We start from the raw sequence: 14,002 nt of genomic DNA on the forward strand, positions 1-14,002 counted from the left end.
AAAAAAAAAAAAAAAAAGACATCCAGCAGCCTAGCTTCACCTCAGGGACTGGACACTTCACAGTCAGGGTATGAAAGAATTCAAAGAAGATAAGTGTGGGGAAGTTGTCTGTAAGTGATGGCTCCTCCTTTGCGGTGGCAAGATACTTTCCAGTAGTCAGTGCCATCAACCAGGGCTTCTTCAAAGAAAATGTCCCACCTCTAAGTAGCTCACCAGATGTCATGAGAAGCTGGGGACACACATACGAAGTGCCCACAGAACAACGAAGAGCCAGCCGAGGGTCTGCCCCTGTGGGCGTACTGTGCACACACTATAGGCGGCTGGGCATGAGCTCATCCCGGTTAAAGGATGGACATCCAAAGCGTTTATCCCGAGGGTTACCTAGACCACAGTTACTTAGATTTGGGTGAGATCAATTCCGACATCTTTTTGCTGTTAGCTTTTATGCAGTCTTTTTTTGTATCCTTCTTACTTCTAATATCCATGTTAGGACTCTGTATATTCTGAATATTTGCCATGCTGGGAAGCGAGGTCATTTTATGGGATCATCCTGCACTGTAATCTCCTTTTCGGTAGATTCTGAAGAGTATTAAGCCTCCCTTTTAAATGTGAAGAGCGAGAGACATAAAATACGATGCCAGAGAACCAGTGAGCACTGGTGCCTGGTACAAGGGAGGCATGCCTATTTTTATTTCTCCATATATGAGAAATAAAGGCAAAGTTACAACAAAAGAGATCAACACAGTCAAAAGTTGGTTCTCTGCAAAGGCTCATGTCAGGAAAACAGGCTGAATGGAGAACGAGCGACACAGGAAGACGGAAAAGAAAGGGGAAAAGTTGAGGGCTGGAGAGAAGGCTCAGCCTTTGGGAAAGCTTACTGTTCTTCCTTAGGACCAGAGTTCAGAGCCCAGTACCCACATCACTCTTATTGTGCCCTCTGTAGGCATACAGACAGACACACATATATAAATAAAACATCCTCTTTAATCTATCAAAAGAGGCTGGAGCAGGGGTGGGGACAGAGTACACTGATTAAGAGCACTTGCTGCTCTTACAGAGAGACCCAGGTTTGGTTCTTATCACCTGCATTGGGACTCACAACTATCTAACACCATTTCCATGGGATCCAACATCCTTCTGGCCTTCACAGACAGCTGGTACATCAATACACATACAAAAAATAAAAATAATAATAATTTTTTTTTTTTTTGGTTTTTCGAGACAGGGTTTCTCTGTAGCTTTGGAGCTTATCCTGGAACTAGCTCTTGTAGACCAGGCTGGTCTCGAACTCAGAAATCCACCTGCCTCTGCCTCCTGAGTGCTGGGATTAAAGGTGTGCACCACCACCACCACCAAGCTTAAATAATTTTTTAAAGGGTCTGAAGAGATGGCCCAGTGGTTAAGAGCATTTGCTGAAGAAAACCAGAGTTGGTTCCTAGCACCTACACAGTGGCTCACAACCACCTGAAACTCCAGCTTCGGGGGTTGGAGGGATCCAAAACCCTCGTCAGGCCTCTGCAAGTACCTGAACATACAGACACATAAACACATATACATAAATGAAAAAATCTTTAAAAGTAATCAAAAGAAAATATAATGGGGCCACAAAAAATATTAAATAGGTAAAAGTGCATGATGAAAAGCTTGAGAGCCTGAGGTCAATCCCAGGACACAGTAAAAAGAGCCAACTCCTGTAAATTGTCCACATACGCCCAATGGGGTGATGTGTGTGTGTGTGTGTGTACACTCAAAATAAATAAAAAAAATTTAAAAAAACAAGATTCATCATTAAAAATGAAAAATAGTTAAAAAATAATTCAGAGGACAACACTTAAATGATAAAGCCTTTAGAAACAACTTACGGTTTTAAGTTTGTAAAACAAGATGAAATTAGTAACTTTTTAAAAATGTATTAACTATCAAGTTTGATTCCCTACCCCCAAAGAGAGACAATACTATAATCATAAAAAACTAAATCAGTTGTTTACCCCAAAAAAGTATTTTATATATATTTTGAGAGTATTTCAAAATAAGCAAGCTCTATGTATGTGTGTGTGTGTGTGTGTGTGTGTGTGTGTGTGAGAGAGAGAGAGAGAGAGAGAGAGAGAGAGAGAGAGAGAGAATCCTGTCAGAGGGTCTTAGCAGCGGTTAAGAGCAGGGGATGCTCTTTAAGAGCATCTAGGTTTGGTTCCCATCACTTTCATGGTGGCTCACATCTGTCTCTAACTCTAGTTCCAGGGCATCTGATGCCCTTTTCTGGCATGAGGAGGCACACACACGGCACACATACATATATGAAGCAAACACTTATATACATAAAGTTAAATAAATCTTTTTTAATAATTTATTTTTATGTTATGTACACTGGAATTTTGCCTGCATGGATGTCTGTATGAGGGCATCAGATTCCTTGGAACAGGAGTTAGAGATAGGCATGAGCTACTATGTGGGTGCTGGGAATTGAACCCAGGTCCTCTGGAAGAGCAGTAAGTGCTCTTAACTGCTGAGTCATCTCTCCAGACCCAACAAATCTTTTTTTTTTTCCAAATTGTTTTAAATTTGAATCCTTTCAGATATCTCAGCTGAAGAGAGCTTCAACAATATACTCCACTTCCTTAACGTCATAAGAAGCAAAGTCATAAACTCCACAAAGCCAAAAACCAGGCTCTGATGCAGAGGCTCTCGGTGGTTCCTATTCTGCAAACTTTACGGTTAACACTACTGACCATTTATTCCCTGGTGACTGGCATGACAGCGCTGGCAATATTTTATTTTATACACAGGCACACAGGAGTTCCCTAAACGGGCGTGCTGTAGATATTACAATAAAATTTCTGAGTGAGGTACAGAATGCGCTATAGCACACGGCAATGACTTTATGAAAGAAAATGGATGTGTGCGGATCTGCCCGCACATGCATAGAACACCCCTGGAAGATTAAACAAAAACCAATCACAGTGATTGAAGACAACTGAGTGACTGGGAGCACGGGAAGGGAAGAGATCTTATTCTGTGCAGCCCTTCAAAGCTTTGCAATTTTTAACACTATGAATTTCAAAGGCATAAATGCATGCATACATAAGTAAATAAATGACTAAATAAAATGACTTCTATGATTTAGGGCTAAGATTTTGGCAAATTGCAGCTTCCAGCCTTTAAAATTGGAACAATACCTCCTTTACACTGCTGACAGAATCAAATAAGATGTGAGGGGGGGGGGGAACCCTTTGAAATATTCCAAATGCTACGCACGCTTGAAAGACATCATTGTTACTATCACTCAAACACATCTAACCCTTTTCATTCTTCCCTCCAACTCCGCACAGAAAGGACCGTTTCATCTCAATGTAGTGTAGTTAGCAGTTAGGAAAACACCGACTTCAACTAGTTCAGGTGAGCTGATTTAGATTTAACAAACACCTAATCAAACCTGCCACAAACTCAATACGTTAAATCCTCACAGGCAGCTCTAAGTGAATAACTGCTCCAAACCACTGAGCACTGCTATCAACTTAACAAACAACGAAGGACCGACCATCCTTAAATTCCCAACCCGTGTTCCCAACCCATGGTGCTGTGAATGAGAATGGCCCCCACAGGCTCATACATTAGAATGCTTGGTCCCCAGTTGTTTGGCAAGGTTAGGAGGCGTGGCCTTATCAGAGGAGGGGTGTCACTGGGGGGTAGGCTCTGAGGTTTCAAAACCCACACCATTCCCAGTTAGTTCTCTTCTCTCTCTCTCTGCCTCGTGGTTGTGTCTCACGATGTGCTGCTCCAGGGCCGTGGCTGCCTGCTGCCATGCCACCAGCCACGATGGTCACGGACTAACCCACTGAAACTGTAAGCCCCAAATGATGTTTTCTTTTATAAGTAGTTTTGGTCATGAAGTCTTATCTTAGCAATAACCTTAGAGCAGAGTGCCAGGTCCCAAGGACCTCACAACCAGTGGTCCCACAATATAAACATGGTGTCACACAGTGTTGTTCTTCAAGACCAAGAAAGAACTCATAAAGACCATGGAAAATGCTTCCAAGAAGAGGTGGTGACATTCTACCTAATTCACGCCACATCTCAACCCAGAAGGAATATGACTTAAAATAGAAAACCAGGTACGGGACTCCAGACAAAGAATACCAGGAACAAAGTAAAGGAAGAAAAGTCTCCAGAGACACTATGAAAGATCATTCAGAAGACAAGAGGCTGTGGGACAGGAAGCCCTGTGCCTTAAAGGCAAATCTATCCAGAGAAACCTTTAATGGCGGCTGTTAGGAGTTATTTCTAGAAAAGAACCTGTCCTTGCTAGCATCCGGATCACACTTTGCATAAACTGCCACTGAATAGTATCTGTTTCCTATTACCAGCAGAGAAAGAAGTTAAAATTATTTTTCTATTGTAATCTAAGGAATAACAGTACAAATTCATTAAACTAATTGACTTTTATTCTCTGACCATTTCATTCATGTATCCGATGTCATTTATCATATTCGTCCCCTTGTCCTCTCTTACGTCCCCTTATCCTCTCTTAACGCTCCCTCTCATTCCCTCTGGAGCCCTTTTTCTGAAGAAGGGTCCATCCCACTGTCCTGTCTTTTTCTTAAGGACCCACTGAGTGTAATCAGGGTTGCTTACATTAGCATGGGTGTGGGGTTATTACTGCATCATAGGCAACTTACCAAAGGCTACACCTCTGAAGAAAATTCGCCACTTCTCCCTCCCCCCGCCCCCAGCCATCAACTGCCAGAGGCTGCTCAGCTAGATGGGGGTGGGGGATGGAGGCCTTGTGATTCCCTTAAATTACCTTTAAGTCTACTATGTCCAGAATCAGGCAATGCCAAATGACAGCACTCACTGTCATTTCTACGTGGAAATAGAGTAGAAAAGAAGAAAACTATGAAAAATACATAAAGCTTTCAGAAAGGAATTGCGTAGCATCACCCTTTTTTCGCCAAGGGGAAGATTCCACTGTAGCTAGAAGGGGAGCATTCACACTGTAACATTGCCCCGAAATCTGCCACAACAGAAACTGGCAGCACGCCAAGATGTCCAGCAGGCGGATTAAGCTGCTATCTATCGATGCTGTCTGCCACGCCACACACCTGTACAGTTCTCTAAGTGGCTCTCAGATACTTATGTCACACAGGGGTAAAATGGAATCAGCAGCCCCAGAGCAGACTGCATGAAATAGGCAGAAGAGCAGAGACCATTTCCATAAAGCTCAGCACACGAAGCTCAAAGAGAGCATTTGGGGACTTTGATAGCTCACCTGTACTGGTTTCATGCATGGGGAGTCTACATTCGAATGCCTCAGACCATTCCTGGGCAGGGATTTGGGTCAGGTACATAAAGGCACTGAAGGGAAGGAGTCCTATCGTTAGTAACCACACTGTTCAGAGGAATGGCCGGTAGCTGTCTTGCAGCAATACCCGAAGCCTTGGACAAATTAGATAAGCCACCGAGGAAAGGGAGACAGGTGGGAGAATAATACTAAGAGCACGCAGTTTAGAAACAGAATGCTGCAACAGGCATGCTGCTTGCAAGCTTTAAGACTGAGGCGGCCATCTAAGAGGTCCCCACACTTCCCAACTGCTGCACTATGTACTAAACCTCACGAGGGAGCTGCTGTTCTTGGGACCTTACCCATATACCTCCACATACAAATTCCAAAGTTAAGTGATGACGAACACAGCCACCAAAACCCAGGCAAAGCTCACTTCACCCCAGGAAAACCAGTCCGCCTCAGGAAGAGGGGAAAAGGACCTCAAAGGTTATTAAATTTGGATAATTTTTATTTTTAAGTTATCTGTACTTGTGTGTGTGCCTGTGTCTAGGTATGTGCAGATGAGGGCAGATTCCTACAGATGCCAGAAGAGGGAGATGGATTTCCCTAGCACTAGAATTATAGATGGTGGGGAACTACCCAACCTGGGTGCCAGGAAGATCAGCAAGTGCTCTTAATTGCTGAGGCCGAGCCATCTCTTCCCCAGTAACTTAAATTATAAATGACTGAAAATAGCCAGCAAGCGAGCAAGAAAGGAGGGGCACGCAAGAGAGATCACAAAGGCTGCTGGGAAGAAACAGCAGGAGCTCATTTGGCATGAAGTCATTCCTACACTAGATGCTATTCACATGTGTTTTGTTTCCTGTGGAGGAGGCAGCGACGCAAACGTCAGTCGAGTTCACCGACAAGACACACTGGCGGCGGTACCCATACGCAACACTTAGCAACCTGACAGAAGAGAAGAAAACTTTCTGCTTTGCTTTTTGGGTTGGTTTAGTTGGTTGGTTGACCGTTTTGTTTTTAAGGCAGAGTTTCATGTTACCCAGGCTGGCCTCAAATTCACTGTGTGACTGAGAAGGACCCTGAACTTCAGATCCTTATGATTCCATTTCTTCCTAAGTGCTGGGATTGCAGGCACATTCCTCCTTATTATGAAGTGCAGGGGACTGGAGGACTGAACCCTGGCTTAGGCAAGCACTCTACCAACTGAACTACCCCCCGACTCAGAAAGAGTCTGTGTGTGTGTATGTGTGTGTGTGTGTGTTCATGTGTGAAGGTGCGTCTGTTTACAGGTGCACAAACACATGTGTGCTTGTGCATGTGGAGGCCATAGTTCAGCTTCAGGTGTTGTTCCTCAGGAACCATCCACCTTGTTGAGACAGTCTCTTCCTGGGAACTAGAGCTCACAGATAGATCTAGAATGGCTGACCAGTGAGGCCAGGTATCTACCTGCACATCTCCACCTCTACAGGGAAAGATTACAAGTATGCACCACCATACCCATATTTTCAAGTGTTGGGATCAAACTCAGGTCCACACACTAATACATCAAGTACCAACTGAGCTCTCTCCCATTTCCCCTCCAAAATAATTACTTTAAAAACAAAGATAAGAACACAAAACACAAAGCAGAACGGCTTTTCAAGTATAACAGTGAACCTGCCAACCAGAAGGCTCTAAGAACATGCCGGTCTTACAGACATACAGCACACTGGGTACGTTCTTTGTCACGGGCCTGTGCTCTGCTTCTGCGGCTGCTGGGCTCACCCTCCCCTGTAAAATCAGGACAGTACTTCCTTGACTTCCCATTGCCAGAAAAGCTCGTGGGAAGATTAGGTAAGAAACTTCAAGAAAGTGTTAAAATGTAGATATTCTACTCGAGAAAACAAGGAAAGTCAGACACGGCAGCACGTGCCTGTAATCCTAACACTCGGGAATTTGAAGTGGGAAGGAGGAGGCTGGGTCACGGTTCAGTGGGTAAAGAGCTTGACAAGCAAGCGTGAGAACCTAGTTCTAATCCCCAGAACCTCAGAACGACAAGCAGAGGTCTGTAATCTCAGTGTTCCATGAGATGAGAGGCAGAGACAGGGGAATTCTAGAAGTTCAAAGGCCAGGTAGCTGGCACTTGCAGTCACAGAGAAACAACAAACCCACAGGAGCCCCTGTCTCAAACAAGGCGGAGGTGATACCCAGAGCTGTCCTCTCTCTGACCTCCACGTGGGTCATGGCATGCAAACATAAACACACATCTCACACAAAAACACAGACTTTAAAAGGAGTAGGGCGTGGCTGGAAAAATGAGTTGTGGTTAAGAGCGTTGCTGCTCTGTCAGAGGACAAGACTACCCACAGCAGGCAACATCCAACACCCTCGTGTCCTCAGAAGGCATCCACACATACATAACACACATGCAGATATACACACATACATGAGCAAAAATGAAATAATAAAATGTAATTTTAAAGGAAGAAATTGAAAAGGGAAGGAGGAAACTATACAGTGTAATTAACTAAATATCCATCGAAGCAGCTGAAGTTAAAAACATAGCTATTTCTCTTAAGAGCAGAAGATTAATTTCCACAGTACCACTATTCCTTCTTCCCAGGCTTGTTTCTTGCCCCCCCCCCAAAATGTATCTATTAACAATAGAAAGAACCTTCAGTGTAAGAAACTAGATAGATTATGCAGCACTTCTTCTGGCAGGAAAGATATTAAGTGAGAAGAGATAAAACATTTTAATGGATACCCATATCTAAAACTATGCAAGATCTCTAGCTATGATAGCTATGTTTGAGAGCATTATCTTTCTAACCGCACGTCAGAGAAGCCCTGGATTATGAGGTCAATTTGTGGACCACCACAGGATCAGTTACTTTGCTCGCTGCTACAGCAAATGCCTGACAAGACATCTTAAGCAAGGAGGGTGTGGTGGTCTGAATGAAAATGGCTCCCATAGGCCCGATATTTGTATGCTAGGTTCCCAATTGATGGATTATTGAGGAAGAACTAGGAGGTGTGGCCTTGTTGGAGGGGGTTGTGTCTCTGGGGGTGGGCTTTGAAAGCCAGGCCCAGTCTCTCTCCTCCTCCACTCTCTCTGCCTCCTGCATGAGGATCAGGATAAACCTCCAGTTACTTACTTAGTTGCTCCAAGGCCATACCCAACTCAGAAGAAAGCCCCCAATTCAACGCATGCAGCCATGCCCAGATTGTTTACATGGGTGCTGGGGATTCAAACTCATGTCCTTAGGCTTGCAAAGAAAACCACCTTACCCACTGAGCCTTTCCTACCCCCCAAGTAAATTAAGAGTGGTAAATAACAGAGGGAGAACAGATGGCTTCTGCAGGAACCTGCTCTCATTGCACCCATATTCACATAATTTAAAGGAATATATTTTTTTTAAACACAAAGCTATTAACTACTATCATATTTCTACATGTTGTTGGGTCCTGTACCAGAAGCTCTCTGTTGCTGCCTTGAAGAATCTTAAAGACCCCCACAGATAGTTTTCTTAGAATCAAAGCCCATTTAAAAGAAAATTAGGAAAATTCAACATTGTTATACCCACAATCAGTAGTAGTTTATAGATAAAAGAGTAGCCTATAAATAAATTCCCTTTTGTTGCCTATCTAGAGTAGCATCAAGTACTTTAGCTTCACCACACATTTTCTGGACAGAGGTGTCAATCATGTCCTCAATGTTTTCCTAGGGTCCCATCATTTCCCTGACTGGTCTTGGCTATTCATCTCAGTCCATATGTTCCTCTGCCTGCGGGTAAGCCCCTCCCTGGTTGGTGCCCCACTTCCCGATACACAGAGCTGGTCTCTGGAAAAAAAACAAAAACAAAAACAAAAAAACAGTGGCTACAAAACTTGCAGATAAAAAGACACACACAAAACTAATTTTCTCATATGGGGAACGTGCTGCATCTTCTGGGGAGGCAGTCACACAAAGGTGGGTATTCAGATGTCTTATTTGGAGCCACTTTTGAGACTAAATGGAATCTGTATCCGTTTCAAATCTTCTATCTCTTTCTATTTAAGCATGAAAAAAAATGACAGCTGAGAAATGTATAAAACAGGGCTGAAGGGAGAAGTATTGTTAAGGGAATAAAAACAGACCAATACAGCAGCCAATCAATCATGGGAAGCTATGCAGTCTATGAACACTATTATAAAACTGTCCTAAGGACAAGTAATGAAAGGAGTAATTACACACGCATACACGTACGTGCACGCGCGTGCACACACACACGTGCGTGCATGCACACGTGCACACGCTCCCATGCACACACACACTGCTGTCATCAGGCCTTATCATTAGTAACATCAGAAGAAAGACAGTGCATTATTTATATTCTGGAAGTAGATATCATTTCTCTCTCGTCCTATGGGTCACTGTCTACTTTGAATTAAAAAAAAAAGATTCTCCCACATCACATCACTGTGATGGACATAGTGTGCAAAAACAACACATTAAGATTTATGAAGTCACTTTCCTCAATCTGTTTATCATATACACATACGGTAAACTACCAAGCATTTAATTTTACTAAATGCCACCCAAACACTGAAAATGGAATGGCCTTGACTCATAAACTCACTCTGGGCGTTATGCTAATTAATACACTGTTCTGATGAAAAACATGTCGGCGCTGAATAAAACATAGGACCTGAAACCAAAAATGTGTACAAAAGAGATAATCTCTGTAAAAGTGGGTGTTGCTGGATACACACTGGAGCAAACGGAGGACAGGAAGAAGAATACACCTCGCTGTCAAGCCCTGAAGCCAACAGCAAAGCTCTGAAAATCAGATATGCACAAATTAAGCACCATAGGAAAACTGAAGAGTGAGACTTCCCAGACATTGATGACAGGAATTCAAACTTGAACCTGATAAATGCCGGTGTTATTACTAGTCTACTCATGAACACTCCTCACAGGGAACGGGGAGGGAACTGGATGAGTCTGTGAGCCACTAAAGTCACACCTTGGTGAGGGCTGAACATGGATAAGAAAAACATGAACTGGGGGCTGGAGAGATGGCTCAGCAGTTAAGAGTACTGCCTGCTCTTCCAAAGGTCCTGAGTTCAATTCCCAGCAACCACATGGTGGCTCACAACCATCTGTAATGAGGTCTGGTGCCCTCTTCTGGAATGCAGACATACACACGGACAGAATATTGTATATGTAACAAATAAATAAATATTTAAAAAAAGAAAAACATGAACTGTAAAAATGAGATTTATAAGAGTAAATTTCAATGATACAAAATAGTTAATAATACAGCTAAATTTTCGCAATTTTTTCTTATTCTCAGTGCACTGAAACAGATGATTAAGTTTTTGCATAAAAACTGCAAGAGACCAAACAGAAGCTGTTCGGTACAGATACTAACGAGAGTGGGATAGGACGATTCAAAACGAGTTTTGATGACTGCATCGATATTAATATAAACAAAATTATTTTTAAAGAACACAGATAAAACTCAAAAAACTATAAATGAATTCTCATTCCGATACATAACTTATTTAAACAGTCATTGTACTACATCAACTTAAAAAAGAGTCAGACTCGCGTTAACAGGCTGAAATGCGAGGACGCATGCGCGGAACCTCCAGTAGCTTCACGCCAAGGAGTACTCTGAAAAGCATTTCGTCCCATCCGCTACGACTCACCCAACGTTTTCCGCATCCTCGTCACACTCAGCTTTGTACTTGCACGGTCCACACTTGGAATGTTTCCTGGGAGCCTCTGCTCCGGAGCCTTCCTCCTCTGTTTAAACAGAAAAGTTAAACTTTCAACCCAAAGTTGGGATGGATCCTTTGCAGATCGGCTTCAAGTTTTCAGGAGCCATTATCTTGTTCTAAAGGGAAACGCACCCAAGCTTCTGGAGAGGATCACTTCTAAAAAGTCCTCCAAGTGGGAGCCACAGACTGCTGCTACTACTGAATGACATATTCCACGCCACAGTGCTCTTTGTTAAATAACCTCTTGGGCTGTGTGTGCGGAACAATACAGGAGGTTTAATAAACTACATTTCTGGGCCGGGCGATGGTGGCGCACGCCTTTAATCCCAGCACTCGGGAGGCAGAGACAGGCGGATCTCTGTGAGTTCGAGACCAGCCTGGTCTACAGAGCTAGTTCCAGGACAGGCTCCAAAGCCACAGAGAAACCCTGTCTCGAAAAAACAAAAACAAAACAAAACAAAACCAATAAACTACATTTCTAAAGAATTACTATAACACTGAGAAGGAGAAAACAAAATGAGCAAAAATCCAGCTTGTGCTACCCTTCCTAAAGAAGCCTGTATAAGCTGAGGTCCAGACATGCTGGACCACACTTAGAACTTAACCGTCACCTTTCCCTCACATTTGCTCCATGCCCAACATTCTAAACACATAAAAGCTAACTCCAGAGTTAACAGAAATATTTGTCTCCAATTTTGAATATGGAAGGGTGCACCCTTATGAAGCCCTTCCCCCGTCTCTACTTGGCCCACCTGGCACAAATAGATGCGGAAATCTGTGAGTCTCTTTCCCAGCAACAAAAGGAGCACTTGTCGCTAACCCCCAAAGGACTCACATCCCCCAAACAAGAGCATCCTGTATATGTGGGCCTCAACTAGAGTGGATCTTTGCAGCTCTCTCAAAGAGGGCCAGGAGTCAGCAGTGAGGAAGGTATGCTCGCGAGACTTGGTATGTCACAGAATTCTACAGCAGGGTGCCAGTCAGTGAAGAACTGATCAAAACCCAAGTCCACAGGTAACACCTAACCTTCCCATGTATACCATCTGCCTGCTCTCTGATTGGAAACACTCCTCAAACGCAAATGAATACCGAAACAGATTGCAATGATCGCCATAGTTTATAACTTTGAGGCCTCGGAACCATCAAGACATTGGGAAAGGCTGAGCAAACCACTAAGCCTTTCCGGGGCAACGCTCCCTTGAGGGCTGAGAACAACCTCCCTTCTCAGCAAGACAGTCAGGGCCGTAGGATATTAGTAAATCCTGGGAGCATCTGAGTCTCTTAATGGAACAAGGACCACGGGGAGCAGGCCACATGATCTCTTAAAAATCCTTTCTTGCTCACAGATCTAAAATTCATGAAGTTAGCTTTCACACATGATTACAAAGCTCCTGCTTAAACACATCCATTTAAATCAAATCCTATTGTTCGCTGCTTTTATCATTTTCCTTCTGGCTGCAACTCCCATCCTTGAATTCCTCCCCATAAACGTTCCATTCTCTACAGTCCTTCAAAGTTCCTTCCAACTCGGAAACTTTAGGATCCTATCAAAGACAGGGGAAGGAGTGGCCTAGCACAAGGTTTCCTATGGTTAGGATCATAACCATGGTTTGTATTTGAACTGAATTTTCCCGAGGAGTGTTCTTTTAACATATCCTCGGGGTACCTCAAATATTACTTTGCATAGAATAGATAGTAATATTTACAGCCTCCTTAAACGATGACGATTAGTCATCCTCAGTTCTGGCCCTTTAATGCTATTACCAAATATGACGTTGTTAAACACCAGAGATGCTTTTATTTGAGATACAGAAAGTTTTAAAGGTTTAAATTTAATTCTTAATTCCACCAAAGTTGTCCTGCAGGGTTTCCCTTATCTGGGCACAACTTATCTGGAACTTTTGACCCTGTTATTCTAAACACACACACACATCCTTATCAGTAACAAAAAATTGGAAGCAAAGAATAAAAAAGATCTGAACAATGTTGCATGATAAAAATCACTTGTGTGGACAATTTTGTACAGAAGTCAGCTTGTGTCACCTCAGTTTAACGGGAACTATGATGGGTTCCCTTTAGTCTGACAACGATCCTTCAGTGGGGATTGCACAGAGCCAAGACTGTCTATGGTTAAGAGGGAGAGCCAAGGCAGGCGTGGTGGCCAGGGGGCAGGGCTTCCTGTAAGGTTGTTGGTGGCAAAGCATCCCTAACTCAACACACACTAAGTCCTAGAGCTCCGAACTTCAAATGAGTGAGTCCTATATGTATGAATTGTATCTTAGAGTTAAGAAAAATCAAAGGAAAACAAAGACCGTTAAGAAGTATCTGAGCTGAGCTTAGAGGATCACACCTGGGGTGCAAGCACTTCAGAGGCTGAGACAGGAGGACCGGTGTGAGTTCAAGGTGAAAGCCGCACTACAAAGTGAATTCCAAACCAGCCTGCGCTACAAAATGAAACCGTCTCCAATAGCAAAGCATGTGAAACTCACCTCCTTCTCCAGATCCAGAGCCGTTATCTGAGGGGGAAAAAAAAAACAGCAAATGTAAACATCTCTCCCAGAAACTTCATCTTTTCAGATAGTAACATTTCTTATCAAAAGTAAAACCATGACATTCGTGACATTCCTTTTCTCAAATTTCTAAGAGTTAAGTTTATTTTCAAGCCTACTTTAGGCTCTCCTGAGTAGGTAACCTAGACACACAACCATCAGTATTCCTTATAGACTAAGTACATATCTTCTATCTCTGAAGCCAGTACATCCAGGAACCACTCAGATCCCATGCACCATGACTGAAAAATACTAGGAACAGCTAAAGAGAAACGACTATCCAACTCATTTAAAAGGAAAAGGGAAATTTTAATTTTGTTAGGGCTGGAGAGAAATACTGAACAAACTGCTTTTATTAGAAAGATAAAAGCTGAGCCTGGCTCCAAAAGTCTTCTTAAATCAAATTTGTGGATGCAGACCAGAGGCC

At 43.1% G+C, this 14,002-nt stretch overlaps 1 protein-coding gene and 1 pseudogene across 1 annotated transcript in view; one reads left to right on the plus strand and one right to left on the minus strand.

The window, feature by feature from the left end:
* Positions 1-118, plus strand: part of LOC126509891 (Golgi-associated plant pathogenesis-related protein 1-like) — a 622-nt pseudogene extending 504 nt beyond the window's left edge.
* Tmeff1 (transmembrane protein with EGF like and two follistatin like domains 1) overlaps positions 1-14,002 on the minus strand; it is an 81,652-nt gene that overhangs the window by 37,728 nt on the left and 29,922 nt on the right. Inside the window, exons 4-5 of the mRNA XM_050156077.1 lie at positions 13,516-13,542; positions 10,955-11,051 (exon numbers count right to left, since the gene is read on the minus strand). Of these exons, the coding sequence (XP_050012034.1) occupies positions 10,955-11,051; positions 13,516-13,542 (124 nt within the window). The remainder of the gene's footprint in view (positions 1-10,954; positions 11,052-13,515; positions 13,543-14,002) is intronic.

Source organism: Alexandromys fortis, unplaced genomic scaffold (assembly GCF_014885135.2).
Source record: "Alexandromys fortis isolate MF-2015 unplaced genomic scaffold, M_Fortis_MF-2015_v1.1 scaffold_92, whole genome shotgun sequence".
NCBI lineage: Eukaryota > Metazoa > Chordata > Mammalia > Rodentia > Cricetidae > Alexandromys > Alexandromys fortis.